Source organism: Lissotriton vulgaris, chromosome 9 (assembly GCF_964263255.1).
Source record: "Lissotriton vulgaris chromosome 9, aLisVul1.2, whole genome shotgun sequence".
Taxonomy (NCBI): Eukaryota; Metazoa; Chordata; class Amphibia; order Caudata; family Salamandridae; genus Lissotriton; species Lissotriton vulgaris.
The window spans coordinates 843,893,130-843,911,297 of record NC_141697.1 but is presented as its reverse complement, the minus strand read 5'-3'; the positions used below and the strand labels follow the sequence as shown (position 1 = coordinate 843,911,297).

The following is an 18,168-nucleotide window of genomic DNA, read 5'->3' as shown; positions in this document are numbered from 1 at the left end:
CGCATTTTGTGACAGCCTATAGGCCTTGCAGCAGTTTACAGAACTACAGAAATAATGATGCACAAATTAAGACAGTTTAGTCACTAACCCATGCACTCAGTGAGACACATTTAATCACTCTCTCATACAATCAGTCATGCACCTACTAAATCCTTCATCCAGACACTTATACATCCACTCATTCTTCAATATGTTAGACATATTTTAACTTTACAGAAACATACAGTCACTGGATGATGTCATCAGTGATGTCATCAGTGATGTCACTGACCATGTCATGAATGATGTAATATGTGACATCATCAGCAATGGATTGCGGGTGCGCGATATATAGTTATTGCATCTAACTATATATATGCGAATTTCTATGGTTTTGTGCGAGTAAATTAAGGTTTTGTAAATGCTAATCCCTAACTATATATGGCCTAAAACCTATGGTTTTTTCAGTGAATTTCAATGGTTTTTTAATAGCAAATATCTATAGCTGTAACATATATTCTTATTCTAATTCACAAATATATTTTATATATTTTTTTTTAAGCAAAGGACCCAGATGCATTTACAGTTTATCACTAACAATGTTCCAGGCTAATGTATTTTCACGGGAAATTAACAACTGTCCTGCAAGTAAAATATTCCTATTTCGTGAAAAAGGGCGTTTCTTCGTCCCATGAGGGAGCCGTTGAGCAAAAGAGACTCGGCCTGCTGTCTTTGTCGCTGATAGGCCTGATTATCGGATTTTTATTGATCACTGTATGTTGCAACAGTGGAAAACAAAACAGCCCTTGCCCATTTATTTTTACAGCATTCCTGCGTATTATACCCTACCCCCAAACAGTATTTTGCCTGTTACCATAGTAGTACTTTATGGAACACTTACGTCAGCACATAGGTTAAAATTTCACCACAATATGACTGCTACCTCCACAAAAAAACAGACGTATGTACTTTTTTTAATTAACTTTTATTAAAACAATAACCGGAACTATAACTAAAAGATAACACTACAATAAATAACTAGAACTATAAGTAACAGAATAATATAATAAACAACATGTAATATGGAGTCCAAAATAAGTATTGTAGTTAATCTGCAAAACAAAAAGAAAATTAGTGTTTAAAATTAGATTGAAGTGACTAAATGAGATCAAACATCACAAGTCAAAGTAAAACTTGACAATATTTATATTTTTTTAAATCTTCGCAGTGTGCCTGAAACGCTTCCACTGGCATTCATCATGCAGACTTTGGTCCACCCTCTTTATCAATTTTTGCAGTTTGAGATTTAACGTCCTACATGTGTTATTCATCTCCTACTTTCTCCTTTCAAATTCTCTTGTAAAGACCTTAACAACAAATAAAGGGAACATTTTCTGCATATTTTTAATAAAGCATTTCACACAATGCATAGTAACACCGTATTTATTGAATGTTTTGAAATTTATTTTCACAAGTCTTAAAAAAGGTGAATGCAAGAAAAGTTACTTGCCGCATATGCAAGACTGCTTTCAAGAGGAGACCCTAATAAAAAGGACTTGTGTGGAACTGCAAGTATGCTGAAGCAGTTGCAGACTAAGAATCCGGTCAACTTTGCAAGGGAAGAGTTAAGGAGATTGAGAGCGGCTCCTTCTGCTTCATGAGAAGGCCCGAGTACCAGTGGAGCAACACCGTCAACCTCTAGAGCACAGCCTAATATTTGTCTCCAATTTGAAACCCTTTAAGAGAAAATATAAGAAGGTTGGGAGCTTTGTATACCATCCTAATATCTAAATATCCATAGTTATACAGAGATCCGCCCTGTATCAGACTCATATGTACAAGTGTATATTGTAGATTATCATGAAACACACTTGAAAAGGAAGGGAAAGAAATCAAACAAAATCAGTAGGCCACTGATGAGTTTTTGACTTCGCTAGAAATAAGAAACATGAAAGTAGTGAAAACAGCCAAGCTTGACGTTACGGCAGCCACGAGGTAGCTAGGCTCCGCCACCCCCCCACTGCTCCAAGCATGTCTGTCCCACCGCCCGCCACGCCCATTAACGGTAACATGAAATAGATACAAATCAGCAGATACCTACCCCCATTCCGGAAACTCCCGAAGTGCAACAGGGCCAAGGTTACGCCAATCCGGAAGATGAGGCCTCGACACGTGCAGGGCGGGACCCAGCTAACCGCCATCAGCCGTGGCGTGGATGGGCCGAAATGTTCTGGTCTCCCGATTCCCTTCTTCTTCCGCCTTGCAGGCCACGGGGGGGGATGTCTTGCCTCTGCCTCCGACCCCTCCCCCTTCTTATCGCCTGGTCCGGACATCACGGATATCAATGCCAGGTGTCGCTGTGGGGTGCGCTGGGAGGGAGAGGCGGCGCAAACGAGGCTCTCCCACCCCCCTAGGTGGGGGCCCCTCAGCTGCACCCCCAACGCTCCACTCACCCATCAAAAGGGTCATCGCGTAAGGTGCACCAGGAGAGGAGCAGAGGCCGACGGTATCTTCTTCTTTCTTCAATAATGGCTGTAACAACACTGGGGGGGGGATGTCTTGCACATGCCACCGACCCCCCCCCCCCCCCCCCCGGACCAGGAGAAGAGCCGAGGCCGACGGGAACTCTAGCTGCGACAACACTGGAGAGGAGTCCGGACATCACGGATATCAATGCCAGGTGTCGGCGTGGGGTGCGCTGGGAGGGAGAGGCGGCGCGAATGAGCCTCTCCCACCCCCCAAGGTGGGGGCCCCACAGCTGCACCCCCAACGCTCCACTCACCCAACAAAAGGGTTCCTCCACTCTTGCGATGCAGCGGCGCTGCACTCACCCGACAAAAGGTCTCGTCCACTATTGCGAGGCAATGATGCTCCGCTCACCCAGCGGGGGTCTCCTTTACTTTTGCGGTACAACAACGCTTTTCAGTTCAGCTAGAAAATGAGTCCTGCGTCCAGAAACGTTCTCCTCAACTTTGAAGATTCTATAAGAGCCACGGGGCCCCCGATGAGAAATGACTGCCATGATCACCCACGGAACGACCACGACGTAGCCGAGGGACGTCGGCGCGCTCATGCCAGCGCCGGCCTCAGTCTTGAAATGATCAAAATCCTGCAAGACTACCAACTTGATCAGTTCCGGTGGGACACCATTATGACCCGGTAGGAGAGATTGTTTCCTCCGACCCCACTTTCACTGATGGTTCATGTCGCCAGTCCCCTCTGCTACCCTTCAACGAAAACTTTTGGACTGCCGAAAAAGGTCCCGGTCCTACCACGAGTTGGTGGAGACATTTTGACTATACTTGGACCTTCCTGACCTCCCCCAAAATGTCGCCGGTACAAATGAAACTCTCAACTCCTTGTTGTGCCCCGATTGCTCAGCCTTGATATCATGAGATAGGTATGCAGTTTTTAGCACATGAATTGATATGCGATAAGACTGATTACACGTTCGAACAATGAATTGATATTAAGTTCTAATGCATCATTGATTACTGTATTTATTATTGAAGGTTGGAATTGTCGACACTAATGGTACTTGCTCACAATGAATTATTGATATGATTTTGTTGCACTTGTCGCACTTTTTACTATGAAATCAACGACCACTGACTCTGTTATGTTTTCCACAAATAAATACCCCCCCCCCATTTACGGTTCCAGCCTGCTCCGTGGCCGGCCCACGGGGTTGTAGGCCCGTATTTGGGCACCAACATTTTTATTAAAGGTTTTTGAAAAAGCAAACGTAGTTGTAACGCGTAGATTGGTAAGTTTCGAAGAAATGGCCACTGTTTCCGATTTTTTTTTTTTTTTTAAAAAGCAGGTGAAATCAAGCAGCTCAATTAGTTAAGGGTTAAAAAGTATAGTACGCAGAAACATTGAAAATATGAATGATCCAAGTTTGTTGTATGTGTTTTTCATTTTTGTACAGCATAAAGCAATCAATAAAGATCCTGGTATTTAGCCTCTACTTTATATGCTACCTGTATCAGGGAAGTTGTTTTAAATGCCCCTAAGCCACCCCAAACGAATGTCACCTGGCCCCCCTAGTACGAACGAAAACGACCCCGTACCACTGCAAGTTATCTCTCTTCCTCAAAAATGAAAAAAATTACTTTCTAGGACGTTTTGGACATTGATGATTTTCATATGATCTATTTATTAAAGTAATACTCATCTCTCCGCATGAAATTAATTTTCAACATGCTACACAAGTCAATCTCATCTGCCCAAAGTTCTTTTGCAGATTTGGGACCGTTTCCCTTGCCTCTGACTCACTTATTGCTAAGTCATTGATGGATGTTTTTTCCGAAAGGGGATTATCCACCAAATCTCGAAGTTGTGCTTTAGAATAATTAAGAGGGTGCCACCTCTCCATGTGCCGATGCATGGTATGATTACCATAGCTATATTTTTTTTCGGTCCCTCTCGAGAGTTTTTTTTTTGCAGATGAGGCAGGTAACGAACCTGGCATTAACTTTCTTTTCATGAGAAGGAAAAGAAAAAAATTGCCAGATAAAATTCACTTTCACATGGAACGTTCTTGGCATTTCTTTCAGAAACTTTTACATCACTGTGTCATTTCTTTGTCTATCCTGGTTAAAGCAATGTCATATAAATAGTTGTTTAAAAAGTTTTTTTTAACGTGTTTACTTTGTTGGAGCGTTGTATATATTTATAAGTTATTAAAGTGTTATAATCCTACTACTTTATTGGAGTGCTATATATTTTTAATGTGACTCATAATTGTGAAGACTTTGATGTACAAAAAGGCATCCCTGGAATCTTCCGCTTCAGGCTAGGTCCCACACACCCTTACAGTGAGAATCCCCTCCCCAATCACAATACAGGATCGTTATCAGATAGTAGGAACGCGTGTGCTGTGACGGATCTCATGAGGTGGCGACCTTGATCTACTGTAACTCCTTTGAACAGGGGTGATTCTTTACAGTTGGGGCCATAAACTACATCCGCAGGGCTAGGTGATAGCCTGGGACCGGCCTGGACAATCAGACACAGAGGAAGAGGAGTGTCAGAGGGTGCGGTAGTGAACAGGGTGAAAGGGAGGTGTCGGGCGGGCACAGGGTGTGATACTCAGGGAAGAGCAGCGCAGATGGGGGGAAGTTTATGGCCCATGCATGAGAGAGAGAGCACGGGTGACCAGTGCGTGGGGGAGATGCTTGCGAGGGTGGGGAGCCATGCTGAGGATCTGCGGCGTACAGAGAGTGGGTCTGGTCAAGACATCTAAAATGGCTGCCGTACACAACAAAAGTGTGGCATTGGAAAAAAGGCAAGATGGCGCAGACAATGTTTATCAATACGGATTAATTTATTACAATTATTTTTAACAATATATTTATTCGCAGTGTCAAAATGGCGGTCAACACTTCCTGATTTCCTTCGAATCGAACGTTAACAGACGTCACGCAGCAAAAAAAAAAAAAACGCTCACGCGCAGCCGCTGGAAGACAAGTATCAACATATATGAACCTCCTCAACCACCCTCCGAAAACATAGGGGGTCAGGATACGTCTCCCGTACCCCCTTATACCCATTATTCACCTTGTTTTTCCTCCATCTTGTAATTTAATTAAATCGAAACACAAAATGGCGAATTCCCGTTTCGCCACCAGTTTGCGGCCCGGTTCGCGAACCGAGAAGCGCTTCTACCGCAAAAAATCAAATTTTTTTTATTTGCCCCACTGGACCCTTTAATAACCCCAACATTATTCCTAGGGGGTCAAGAGGGGTCTACCTTGGCCCCTTTCATTAAATTCCCCCTTCGTTTTTCTCCTCCTCTTGTCTCTCGATCCTACCGAGAGACAAGATGGCGGCCGCTCCGGACTGTTTAGAATGTTGACAGACACCGGAGAGCCAATCAGCTTTGCTTCGCAAAGCTCCGTTACGTGAAAAGTACGCGATCTGGAGCGCTATCCAGGACGCTGTCACAGACATATCTGTTTTTTAAAACGTTAATTTCTCAAAATCCACTGGAGCACATATATTGAGACCCAGCAAAGGCACATCGGGCTACCAGTCCCTACGATTCGCTACCCAGTTCGCGAACCGGAAAGCGCTTCTTCTGCAAAAAAATCAATATTTTTTTATTTGCCCCACGGGACCCTTAAATAACCCCAACATCATTCCTAAGGGGTCAAGAAGGGTCTACCTTGCCCCCTTTCATTAAATTCGCCCTTCGTTTTTCACCTCTTCTTCTCTCTCGATCCTACCGAGAGACAAGATGGCGGCCGCACCGGACTGTTTAGACTGTTGACAGACACCGGAGAGCCAATCAGCATCGCTTCGCAAAGCTCCGTGACGCGAAAAGTACGTGATCTGGAGCGCTATCCAGGACGCTGTCACAGATATATCTGTTTTTTAAAATGTTAATTTCTCAAAATCCACTGGAGCACATATATTGAGACCCAGCAAAGGCACATCGGGCTACCAGTCCCTACAATTTTGCCAAGTTTGGTGTAAATCCATTCCGCCGTTCGAGCTAAAAGTGAGGCCAAACGCCCTATGGAAATTAACATGGGAAAAACGCGTTTTGGGACCAAATTTTCAGGGGCTGCTCAGAAAAAAAATGTGCCATTTTCCTGAAAATTTCAGCCGATTCCGTCCACAAACGCCAAAGTTATTAGACATAGAATTTTCAAAAGTCCCATAGAGAAAAAATCCTAACTATATATACCTACTGGCTATCGCCAAGGCCGCTGGGACGGCCGAAACGCGTCATGACACACTATCTGATGGCTGAATAAAAGAATGCTAAGAAAAAGCTGGTCCTTGCCTCGTGTCTCTTTGTGAGGAGCGCTGCTGCGAGGTATTTGCAGATATATATATATATATATATATATATATTACATCCACAGGTAACTCCTTTACAAGAAACCCAGAAGAACACAGCGGGGATTGTAGGGAAAGTCGCTTTATTGCTCAATAACTGCGGCATAATGCATTTCGACGTTAGTCTTCTTCGGATGCCTTCGCAGATGAGAATGAGGCAGCACTTTGATTTAAAATCCTCCTGGCTCCTCCCCAAACATTGGAGTGCAGCTGGCCCCAATTAACAACACAGTTTCTGTTGCATAGTCGGATATCACGGACTACCAATCCCACAAGACATCAGGTGTAGGGCTGTCTTGTGTGGAGCTCTTTATCAAGTTCGCGCTGTCAGTGCCATTGTAAAGGTGAGCAGTGCTGCCAAAGTAATGTCTTATTTCAAAAGTCGGTCTCCCTTGAGTCCCCTGACACTCCGCCTCAAAGTGCTTTCCCCAGCAGGGTCATGGAACAGCAGACCAGTGTCCGTGCTCCCCCATCAAATTCGGGTTGCTTCCATGCAATAACCTTTGCTGGGATTATCTATGAGGCAGTCCGAGGTTCAGACCAAGTTCATTGGAAAAACAGAAAGCTGTCAGGCATACCTCGGACTTTTGTGAGCGGGTCCTTCTACGCGTGACTGGCATGCGCGTTGAAATTATATCCACAGGTAACTCCTTTACAAGAAACCCAGAAGAACACAGCGGGGATTGTAGGGAAAGTCGCTTTATTGCTCAATAACTGCGGCATAATGCATTTCGACGTTAGTCTTCTTCGGATGCCTTCGCAGATGAGAATGAGGCACCACTTTGATTTAAAACCCTCCTGGCTCCTCCCCAAACATTGAAGTGCAGCTGGCCCCAATTAACAACACAGTTTCTGTTGCGTAGTCGGATATCACGGACTACCAATCCCACAAGACATCAGGTGTAGGGCTGTCTTGTGTGGAGCTCTTTATCAAGTTCGCGCTGTCAGTGCCATTGTAAAGGTGAGCAGTGCTGCCAAAATAATGTCTTATTTCAAAAGTCAGTCTCCCTTGAGTCCCCTGACACTCCGTCTCAAAGTGCTTTCCCCAGCAGGGTCATGGAACAGCAGACCAGTGTCCGTGCTCCCCCATCAAATTCGGGTTGCTTCCATGCAATAACCTTTGCTGGGATGATCTATGAGGCAGTCCGAGGTTCAGACCAAGTTCATTGGAAAAACAGAAAGCTGCCAGGCATACCTCGGACTTTTGTGAGCGGGTCCTTCCACGCGTGACTGGCATGCGCGTTGAAATTACATCCACAGGTAACTCCTTTACAAGAAACCCAGAAGAACACAGCGGGGATTGTAGGGAAAGTCGCTTTATTGCTCAATAACTGCGGCATAATGCATTTCGACGTTAGTCTTCTTCGGATGCCTTCGCAGATGAGAATGAGGCAGCACTTTGATTTAAAACCCTCCTGGCTCCTCCCCAAACATTGGAGTGCAGCTGGCCCCAATTAACAACACAGTTTCTGTTGCGTAGTCGGATATCACAGACTACCAATCCCACAAGACATCAGGTGTAGGGCTGTCTTGTGTGGAGCTCTTTATCAAGTTTGCGCTGTCAGTGCCATTGTAAAGGTGAGCAGTGCTGCCAAAATAATGTCTTATTTCAAAAGTCGGTCTCCCTTGAGTCCCCTGACACTCCACCTCAAAGTGCTTTCCCCAGCAGGGTCATGGAACAGCAGACCAGTGTCCGTGCTCCCCCATCAAATTCGGGTTGCTTCCATGCAATAACCTTTGCTGGGATGATCTATGAGGCAGTCCGAGGTTCAGACCAAGTTCATTGGAAAAACAGAAAGCTGCCAGGCATACCTCGGACTTTTGGGAGCGGGTCCTTCCACGCGTGACTGGCATGCGCGTTGAAATTACATCCACAGGTAACTCCTTTACATATATATATTACCTACTGGCTGTCGCCAGTAGGTATATATAGTTAGGATTTTTTCCCTATGGGATTTTTGAAAATTCTATGTCTAATAACTTTGGCGTTTGTGGACGGAATCGGCTGAAATCTTCAGGCAAATGGCACATTTTGTTTCTGAGCAGCCCATGAAAATTTGGGGGGGTTTCGTCAAGGGGAGGCTGAGAAAAAAGGGGGGTCCCAAAACGCGTTTTCCCCATGTTAATTTCCATAGGGCGGTTGGCCTCACTTTTAGCTCGAACGGCTGAATGGATTTGCACGAAACTTGGCAAAATTGTAGGGACTGTTAGCCCGATGTGCCTTTGCTAGGTCTCAATATATGTGCTCCAGTGGATTTTGAGAAATTAATGTTCAAAACAAGATATATATCTGTAACAGCGCTCCGGGCTGCGCTCCGGTCCGCTTACTTTTCGCGAAACGGAACTTTGCGATGCGAAGCTGATTGGCTCTCCGGTGTCTGTCAACATTCTAAACAGTCCGGAGCGGCCGCCATCTTATCTCTCGGTAGGATCGAGAGAGAAGAAGAGGTGAAAAACGAAGGGGGAATTTAATGAAAGGGGGCAAGGTAGACCCCTCTTGACCCCCTAGGAATGATGTTGGGGTTATTAAAGGGTCCCGTGGGGAAAATAAAAAAAAAATGATTTTTCACGGTAGAAGCGCTTCTCGGGCCGCGAACTGGGACGCAAACTTGTAGCGAAACGGGAATTCGCCATTTTGTGTTTTGTTTTAATTAAATTACTAGGTATAAGGGGGTGCGGGAGACGTATCCTGATCCCTTATGTTTTCTGAGGGTGGCTGAGGAGGCTCATATATGTTGATACATGTCTTCCAGCGGCAGTGCGTGATTTTTTTTTTTTTTTGCTGCGTGACGTCTGTTAACGTTCGATTCGATGGAAATCAGGAAGTGTTGACCGCCAATTTGTCACTGCGATAAAATATTTTATTATAAATGAATCCTTATTGATAAATATTGTCTGCGCCATCTTGCCTTTTTTCCAATGCCACAATTTTGTCGTGCACGGCAGCCATTTTAGATGCCTTGACCAGACCCACTCTCTGCACGCCGTCGATTCTCAGCACGGCTCCCCACCCTCGCAAGCATCTCCCCCACGCACTGGTCACCCCCGCTCTCTCTCTCATGCATGGGCCATAAACTTCTCCCTATCTGCGCTGCTCTTCCCTGAGAATCACACCCTGTGCCCGCCCGACACCTCCCTTTCACCCTATTCACTACCGCACCCTCTGACACTCCTCTTCCTCTGTGTCCGATTGTCCAGGCCGGTCCCAGGCTATCACCTAGCCCTGCGGATGTAGTTTATGGCCCCAGCTGTAGAGAATCCAGACATGCCAACCCTTCCGATTCAGGCGTGAGACTACCGATTTCAGTGCTAGTCTCCCGCCTCCCGATTCCTGCAAGCAAAAACCCGATTCCTCGGGGGTTTCAGCTGACAGGGCTTGGTATTGTGTTACGTGCTAATTCTTCCAGGAAACGTCAGAGGGCCGATGCAGGGGCTCTAGAAGGGGTGATAAACCATTTAAGCCTCATTAACAAGCGCATGGTCTTTTAAAGATCTGTGAAGTACTCGGGGCGGCGGTGTGTGTGTGCCCTCTTTCAGGAGCGGGCGTGGGGGGGGGGGGCACTGCAAGCAACTTGCCAGGCCAGGCTGTGTTCAACACTTGCATCACGCTTTCTCTGCCTCCTATTGCGCTCCATGCTTCGGAAAGGTAAGAAAAAGAACGTGCATTTGAGTTTGAAATGGCCGATCCTGTAGCAGCACACTTCCAAAGCCCACACATGACAATAACCCGATTCAAGGCCCCATTCACCCGATTTTTTAAAAATATAGAGCACTCCAACAAAGTAGTAGGATTATAAAACTTTATTAACTTATAAATATATAGAACGCAACAAAAACTGTAAATATATTTAAACATTTTTTGGAAAAAAGAAGCAACAATGGTCAGTAGCTGTCTTTTGTGCGAATAGTCCCAAGGCAGCACAACATGCTGAGTTCTGGACGGCACCCAGGTGATGTCACCTGGGTGCCGCACTGGTTTTTGGTATCCTACAATGCAGCTCAGAAAAACAGCGTGGGGCGCCCCGGGGGGTGCGTGGGGAGGCCTCGTCAGTAGCGGTCTGTTGTGCGAATAGTTCCAAGGCAGCAGAACGCGCTGAGATGTGGATGGCACCCAGGTGATGTCCAGTAAACTGCCACACTGGTTTTGGTATCCTACAATGCTGCTCCGAAAAACGGCGTGGGCGCCCCGGGGGGGGCGTGGGGGAGGCGGCGTGAACGGGCCTCCCCAGGTGGCGGCCATCCAGCTGAGTTGCGCCCGCTCTTGCGGCTACAGCGTCTCGCTCACCATGTAGTTGAGTTCCGCCCACTCTTGCAGTGCAGCGATAGGCGGCTGCCACAGGACTCTTAAAATGGCGGACGGCTCTTCGGATTTGGGCCTGGTCCACTAAAATGGCCCTGGGACACCTTGGAACTCGGACGCTTGCCTGCTAGGGCTAGGGCTCCATTCTCGAAAGCGTCCCCTCAGCCGTGAAGATTCTACAAAAGTCTTGGGGGCCCTCGACTCCTGCAGGCTTCCGGTTGGGAGCGGCTGCCATGATTGCTCGCGGAATGACCACGACGGAGCCACGAGATGGTGGTGCTTTCATGCTGACGCCAGCTTCAGTCTGAAACATCCAGAAACAAGGTGGGGCTTTCATCGTTTGGGAAAAAAAAATGTTCTAAACCAATGAAAAGCGTTATTTTTACGTCATATGACCAAGCCTTCCATCTTTAGGAAACCAAAAGTAAAATGAACCAATGAAAAGTTTTATAAACAAGTCACATGACCTGTTATGCGGCATAGGGCTACAAAAAGCGTAGAAAATCCGTTGGCACGTGAGGCGGCGTCAGTAGCGGACCGATGTGCGAATAGGCCGAAGGCAGCACAACGCGCCGAGATCCGGATGGCATCGAGGTGGTGTCCAGCAAGTTGCCGCACTGGTGTGGCCATCCTACAATGCTGCGCCGAAAGACGGCGTGTCCAGCTGAGTTGCGGTCACTCTTGCGGTACAGTGACTCGAACGCGCCGAGATCCGGATGGCACCGAAGTTGTGTCCAGCAAGTTGCCGCACTGGTGTGGCCATCCTACAATGCTGCGCTGAAAGTCGGCGTGGGGTGCCCCGTTGGCTTATGAGGTGATGTCAGTAGTGGACCGATGTGTGAATAGGTCGGAACCAGCACAAGGCGCCAAGATCCGGATGGCAAGTCCTGGATGTTGAGTGCCATAGTGGAGAGTTCTGAGCAGTGTTTGTAACACTGTCTGAAGCTTATTTGCACCTGCTGCAGCTTCACTATTGTCCTGGTGTGGCCAAAGATCGCCCATGACATAGGCGGCCGGCTCCCGAGGTCCGGCGGAACATTTTTCCTTTTCCATTCTGCATCTTGTCCCACAATCCGTTTGACCTGAAGACACGACCAGGTCCCTGAATGTGTGCAGGGGGACGTTATTGATTGAATCAAAATGGCGGCTTCACACAAAGCTGACTCAAGCGTTGCTGTTGATGCTATACAGACAAAAATTGGTTTTCAGTTTGTACATTCTTCAGGATTTTTTTTTCCATCCAAGGCTGATTGAGAGTTTGTAGAACAATGGCTTCAGATTTTCAACATACTACTCTTCAACATTCTTCCTAAATGTAACAATGTGAGACTCACTAGGAGAACGGCTGTTTATCTTTCCTTTCAAAATGCTGCCAACAATATTTTCTAAATGGAAGACACCATCTTGTAGCATAAAGGGCCGAAAGGGGTTCTGGTCTGGCCGATGGTTGGTGGAGACATTTTGACTATATCTTGGACCTGCCCGGCCTCGCCCAAAAGGGCGCCGGTATAAATGGGACTCGTAACTCCTTGTTGTGTACTGGTTGAACAACCTTGATATCACGAGATATGAATGTAGTTTTGATGCTCATGGCGGGCGGGGACGAGAATTGATTGAATATTTCGACATCCCTATTGATATTAAGTTCTGATGTGTTATTGATTACTGTACTATTGAAAGTTCGAATTAACGTCACCCATGGTACTTGCCCACAAATGTATATCTAGATAATTTTTTTGTAAGTGGCCCTATCGTATTTTAATTACAAAATGTATGTCCACCGATTCCGCAACTGTTAGACACCTTAGTTCTTGCAACCTAATGGCCCGCTCGTTACGTTCCTCTACAATGTAAATGTCTCCTCATCATATACGAGTTCAGTTTGCTCCGTGGCCGGCCCACGTGGTTATAGGCCCGTATTTGTATACTGACTTTTTCACAATAAATGTTTTTAAAACAAAACATGGTAGTAGTATTTACGTTGGTAAAGTTTTTACTTTTAGTCACTGTTTTCGAATCAGTAAAAGGCAAGTGAAAGAAAGCAGTCCAATTACATGACGGATAAAAGGTATAATACGTAGGAACGCAGTAAAGATAAATGGTCAAGGGCAGTTCTGTTTTCCACTCCTGCAACATAAAGTGATCGATAAGAATCTGATAATCAGGCGTATCGGCGACTAAGACAGCAGGCCGAGCCTCTTTTACTCAACGGCTCCGTCATGGGACGAAGAAACGCCCTTTTTCTCGAAAAAGGAATATATTTTACTTGCAGGACAGTTGTAAATTTTCCGGGAAAGTACATTAGCCTGGAACATTATAACATATATGTTTAAAAAAAAATAATGTTCGAAACCAATAAAAAGCGTAATTTTTAGGTCATATGACCAAGCTTTTCATCATTAAAATAACAAAAGTAAAATGAACCAATGAAAAGTTTTATTAACAAGTCACATGACCTGTTATGCTTACGTTACGCGCTGCGCGCCGCGCCCCGGATCGCTTCCGGGAAGCTCCGCTTCGCGCATCGGAACACTTCCGGGTGCGCTAACGCGGCGTGTCATATAACGCATTACGCGACAACGTAGGTCAAGAATATAGTCAAAATGTCTCCACCAACCACCGTTCGGAACACAACCCCTTTCAGCAGTCCAAAAAGTTCTGTTAAATGACAACAGAGGGGACAGGCAACAAGAACCATCAGTCAAAGAGGGGAGGGCAAGTTCTTCTCTACCGGGTCATGTTGGGGCGCTACCGGAACTGATCGAAGTGGTAGTCTACAGTGTTTGTGGATGTTACAGACTGAAGCTGGTGTCAGCATGAGAGCACCACCATCTCGTAGCTCCGTCGTGGCCATTCCACGAGCAATCATGGCAGCCGCTCCCCACCAGAAGCCTGCGGGAGTCGGGGGCCCCCAAGACTTTTGTAGAATCTTCACGGCTGAGGGGACGCTTTCGAGAATGGGACCCAAGCCCTATCAGGCAAGCGTCCGAGTTCCAAGGTGTTCCAGGGCCATTTTAGTGTGCCACGCCCAAATCTGAAGAGCCGGCTGCCATTTTGAGAGTCCTGTGGCAGCCGCCTATCGTTGCATCGCAAGAGCGGGAGCAACTCAACTACATGGTGAGCAAGACGCTGTAGTCGTAAGAGCGGGCGGTAAACAGCTAAATGGCGGAAGAGGCACAGTGTAGCAAAAGCGGGCGGAATGGCAACTAAAACGGTAAAGGGGCACCCCACTACAGCGTGTCTTCAGGTCAAACTGATTGTGGGACAAGGTCCAGAATAGAAGAGTCATCAAAAGACAAAAAGTTCCGCCGAACCCCGGGAGCCGGCCGCCTATGTCGGGGGCGATCTCAGGCTACACCAGTGCTATAAGACTTGGGGAGGGGGTCGGAGCCAAGCGTCTTCTCCGAGTCCGTGCCATCACACCGCCCCTCGGGGGCCTCCGTCAAGCGGTTTAGGGAGGTACCATATCACATTGTTTTCCAATGCAGTCAGGTCCACAAACGGCCCTCACTTACTTTGAGAATAGTGAAGCTGCAGTACGTGCAAATAAGCTTCAGACAGTGTTACAAGCGCTGCTCAGAACTCTGAACTATGGCACCCAACATCCAGAACTTATGCCATTTGAGAATGGCAGTGACATCGAAGCAACTCAGGGACCAAAATCATGAATGTACTTTCACGTATGAAAATCTTACTTGGGGAGGGGGCAGGAGCCAAGCGCCCCCTCCCAGTCCGTGCCACCACACCGTATGTTTTTAAATCTGAAGCCATCGTTCTACAAACTCAACCAACCTTGGATGAAAAAAACTAGAAGAATGTACAAACTGAAAACCAGTTTTGGTCAGCATAGCATCAGCAACAACGCTTGCTATCAGAGTGCATGAGTTTCATACTCGATCGATTGAGCTAGCCGGATCGGGCAACAAAAAGTATAAAATAGTTATGTAAATAGTTATTTAATAAAATGTTTTACCCTGTTACTTTGCTGGTGTGTTGTATATATTTTTAATATTTGCATAGGGTTTGTCGTTATTTTGGGCGGGGTGGGTGACGTAGCCGAGCTGTCTTGCAGCCCTCATGGTGTGGAGCTCAGTTCATCTCACTATTTTCGTATTTCTCATGAAGGGTTGTTCCTAATGTTTCTATTTTAGCGAGGTCAAAAAGAGATCCAATTGGTGGCCTACTGATTTTGCTCGATTACTTTTATTTTTTTACACGATTTTTCACGATTTTTCACTATTTGTAAAGACTAAACAGAGTATTGCGACTTTGTGCTTGTTTGTAAATAGAGAATGAACCAAAGAGAATCAATTGTAAAACAGTAAATGCTTGGATAACAATCAATCAAATGGAGAGACAAGCAGGCACGACGGATTACAACGGGGGTAAAGGCCTGCGTAACTACCCTTCACTATCTGCAAAGAGAGAGTACTACTAAGAGAAAAGAGGGGAGGGGGGGGGGCAGCGTTCAAAGCACATCAGCGTGCATAAACACGAAAAAGTTTTTACCTATCACGTACTTGACATTTGACAGCTTTTGATATTTGCTATTAAAAAACCATTGAAATTCACAGAAAAAACCATAGATTATAGTCCATATATAGTTAGGAATTTGCATTTACAAAACCTTGAAAATTCACTGAAAAAACCATTGGTTAAAGACCATATATAGTTAGGGATTAGCCTTTTCAAAACCTTATTTTACTCACACAAAACCATTGAAATTCCATATATAGTTAGTTGCACTAACTATATATCGCGCACCCGCAATGCACTGCTGATGATGTCACATATTTCATCATTCATGACATGGTTAGTGACATCACTGATGACATCACTGATGGCATCTCAAATGACATCACTGATGACATCTCAAATGACATCACTGATGACATCACTGAAGACATCTCAAATGACATCACTGATGACATCTCATTTGACATTACTTATCACATCACTGATGATATCATTCATGTGATAATACCATGAACCTCTTCAGACTCTAATATAACCTTAGATACAATCAGTGTAAACAGACACTCACAGACTGTCACTCATCCATGGAGTTACTCACACACCTAGTCAGTCATGCAAAGAATCAATCACACCTCCATTTCCTCAACTATACAGTTATACCCACCTTACATATTCAAACATATACTAACACATATTTACTCTCTTATACAATCCCTGATACAAGTTCACAATGATCCATACAGCCACTCACACAATCACTGGCTCTTATGCACAGTTATTTATATATGTCAACTCTCACATGTATTGTGTTTTACATATGTACTTACTTTGACATGTAGCACTGAGATATCCATTCACTCACCAATACACTCATGCACACAGTCAACCGCCCATACAGCTGTTTCCACATGCACTTTTGAACCCATACATCTAGTGAATCAACTGCTCACACATCTATGCACAGAGTCACACACCTCCCAGCCACCCACACACACACTCAGTCTCCCATACAAATACTTGGGCAACCAATCAATAACCCATATAGTTACTCATATAGCTACTGATCAACACATGCAGCAGTTTACAGAACAACAGACAGTGATGCACAAATTAAGACAGTTTAGTCACTAACCCATGCACTCAGTGAGACTCATTTAATCACTCTCTCATACAGTCAGTCATGCACCTACTAAATGCTTCATCCAGACACTTATACATCCACTCATTCTTTAATATGTAAGACATATTTTAACTTTACAGAAACATACAGTCACTGGATAATGTCATCAGTGATGTCATCAGTGATGTCACTGACCATGTCAGGAATGATGTAATATGTGACATCATCAGCAGTGGATTGCGGGTGCACGATATATAGTTATTGCAAATAACTATATATGCGAATTTCAATGGTTTTGTGTGAGTAAAATAAGGTTTTGTAAATGCTAATCCCTAACTATATATGGTCTATAACCTATGGTTTTTTAATTGAATATATATATGTGTGTGTGTGTATATAATGTGTGTGTGTACAAATATATGTGTGTGTGTATATATATATATATATATATGTATATGTATGTGTGTGTATATGTATGTGTGTGTGTGTGTATATATGTGTGTGTATATATATATATATATATATATATATGCGAATTTCTATGGTTTTGTGCGAGTAAATTAAGGTTTTGTAAATGCTAATCCGTAACTATATATGGTCTATAACCTATGGTTTTTTCAGTGAATATATATATATATATGTGTATGTCAAACCAGTACTTAGCATCTTACCACATATTATAATAAGATTCATTTTAAGAACATGAGACATGCAAAACAACTAAAATTGAGGCGAGGTCAAGTCAAGGACCTGGCATGTGTTGAGAACCATTAGTTGAAACTAATAATAGACTCCAGAGGTAGTGAGGAAAGTGACCATTAAAACCGTTGCAAAACTCTGACTTTATGAATGAGAAAGCCTGGGTGCCACCCCGTTTGGTGCTTCTTTGTAAATTAGGAGGGCACCTACTTCCCAATCACAGCCTTTTCAATTGACACAAATTGAGAGAGATCTGAGATTATATAAACAGAATTATCGGAGGATGTAAAGCCACTCATTGACCTCACACAATCGCCTCCCGTTTCCAGTGTTACTTGTTCTTCCCATTGTTCTCCAATAAATTCCCTATCAATTTTGGCAGGCAACAAATTGTTTTGTGTTGGAACTTGTAGACAAGAGTTCAGACAAGACCCTAGCCTTCCCCCATTCACAATATGCACCTGCAGATTCTCCTTGGTGGGCCTTACTCATTATTTTTCTCCTTTCTCTCAGTTCTTGAATGGACTCCCACCAAATACCGTCCCATTGTGTCATTGATCACAGGCTGTTCAGCTAATCTGGGACAGCTCTTCTTGGCAGGAGCAGCATATAGTATTCGAGAGTGGCGCTGGCTCCAAATTGCTGTCTCTTTGCCATGTATCTGTTTCTTCCTCTGGATCTGGTAAGTAATCAGCTAACAATACTATATCAAAAGTTGTTGTAATGTTATATCCCTACAAAGTGA

At 44.9% G+C, this 18,168-nt stretch overlaps 1 protein-coding gene across 1 annotated transcript in view; it reads left to right on the top strand.

Moving 5' to 3' along the window:
* LOC147692349 (solute carrier family 22 member 6-A-like) overlaps positions 1 to 18,168 on the top strand; it is a 1,393,226-nt gene that overhangs the window by 645,483 nt on the left and 729,575 nt on the right. The window contains exon 4 of the mRNA XM_086938578.1: positions 17,937 to 18,105. Coding sequence (XP_086794704.1) covers positions 17,937 to 18,105 — 169 coding nt within the window. The remainder of the gene's footprint in view (positions 1 to 17,936; positions 18,106 to 18,168) is intronic.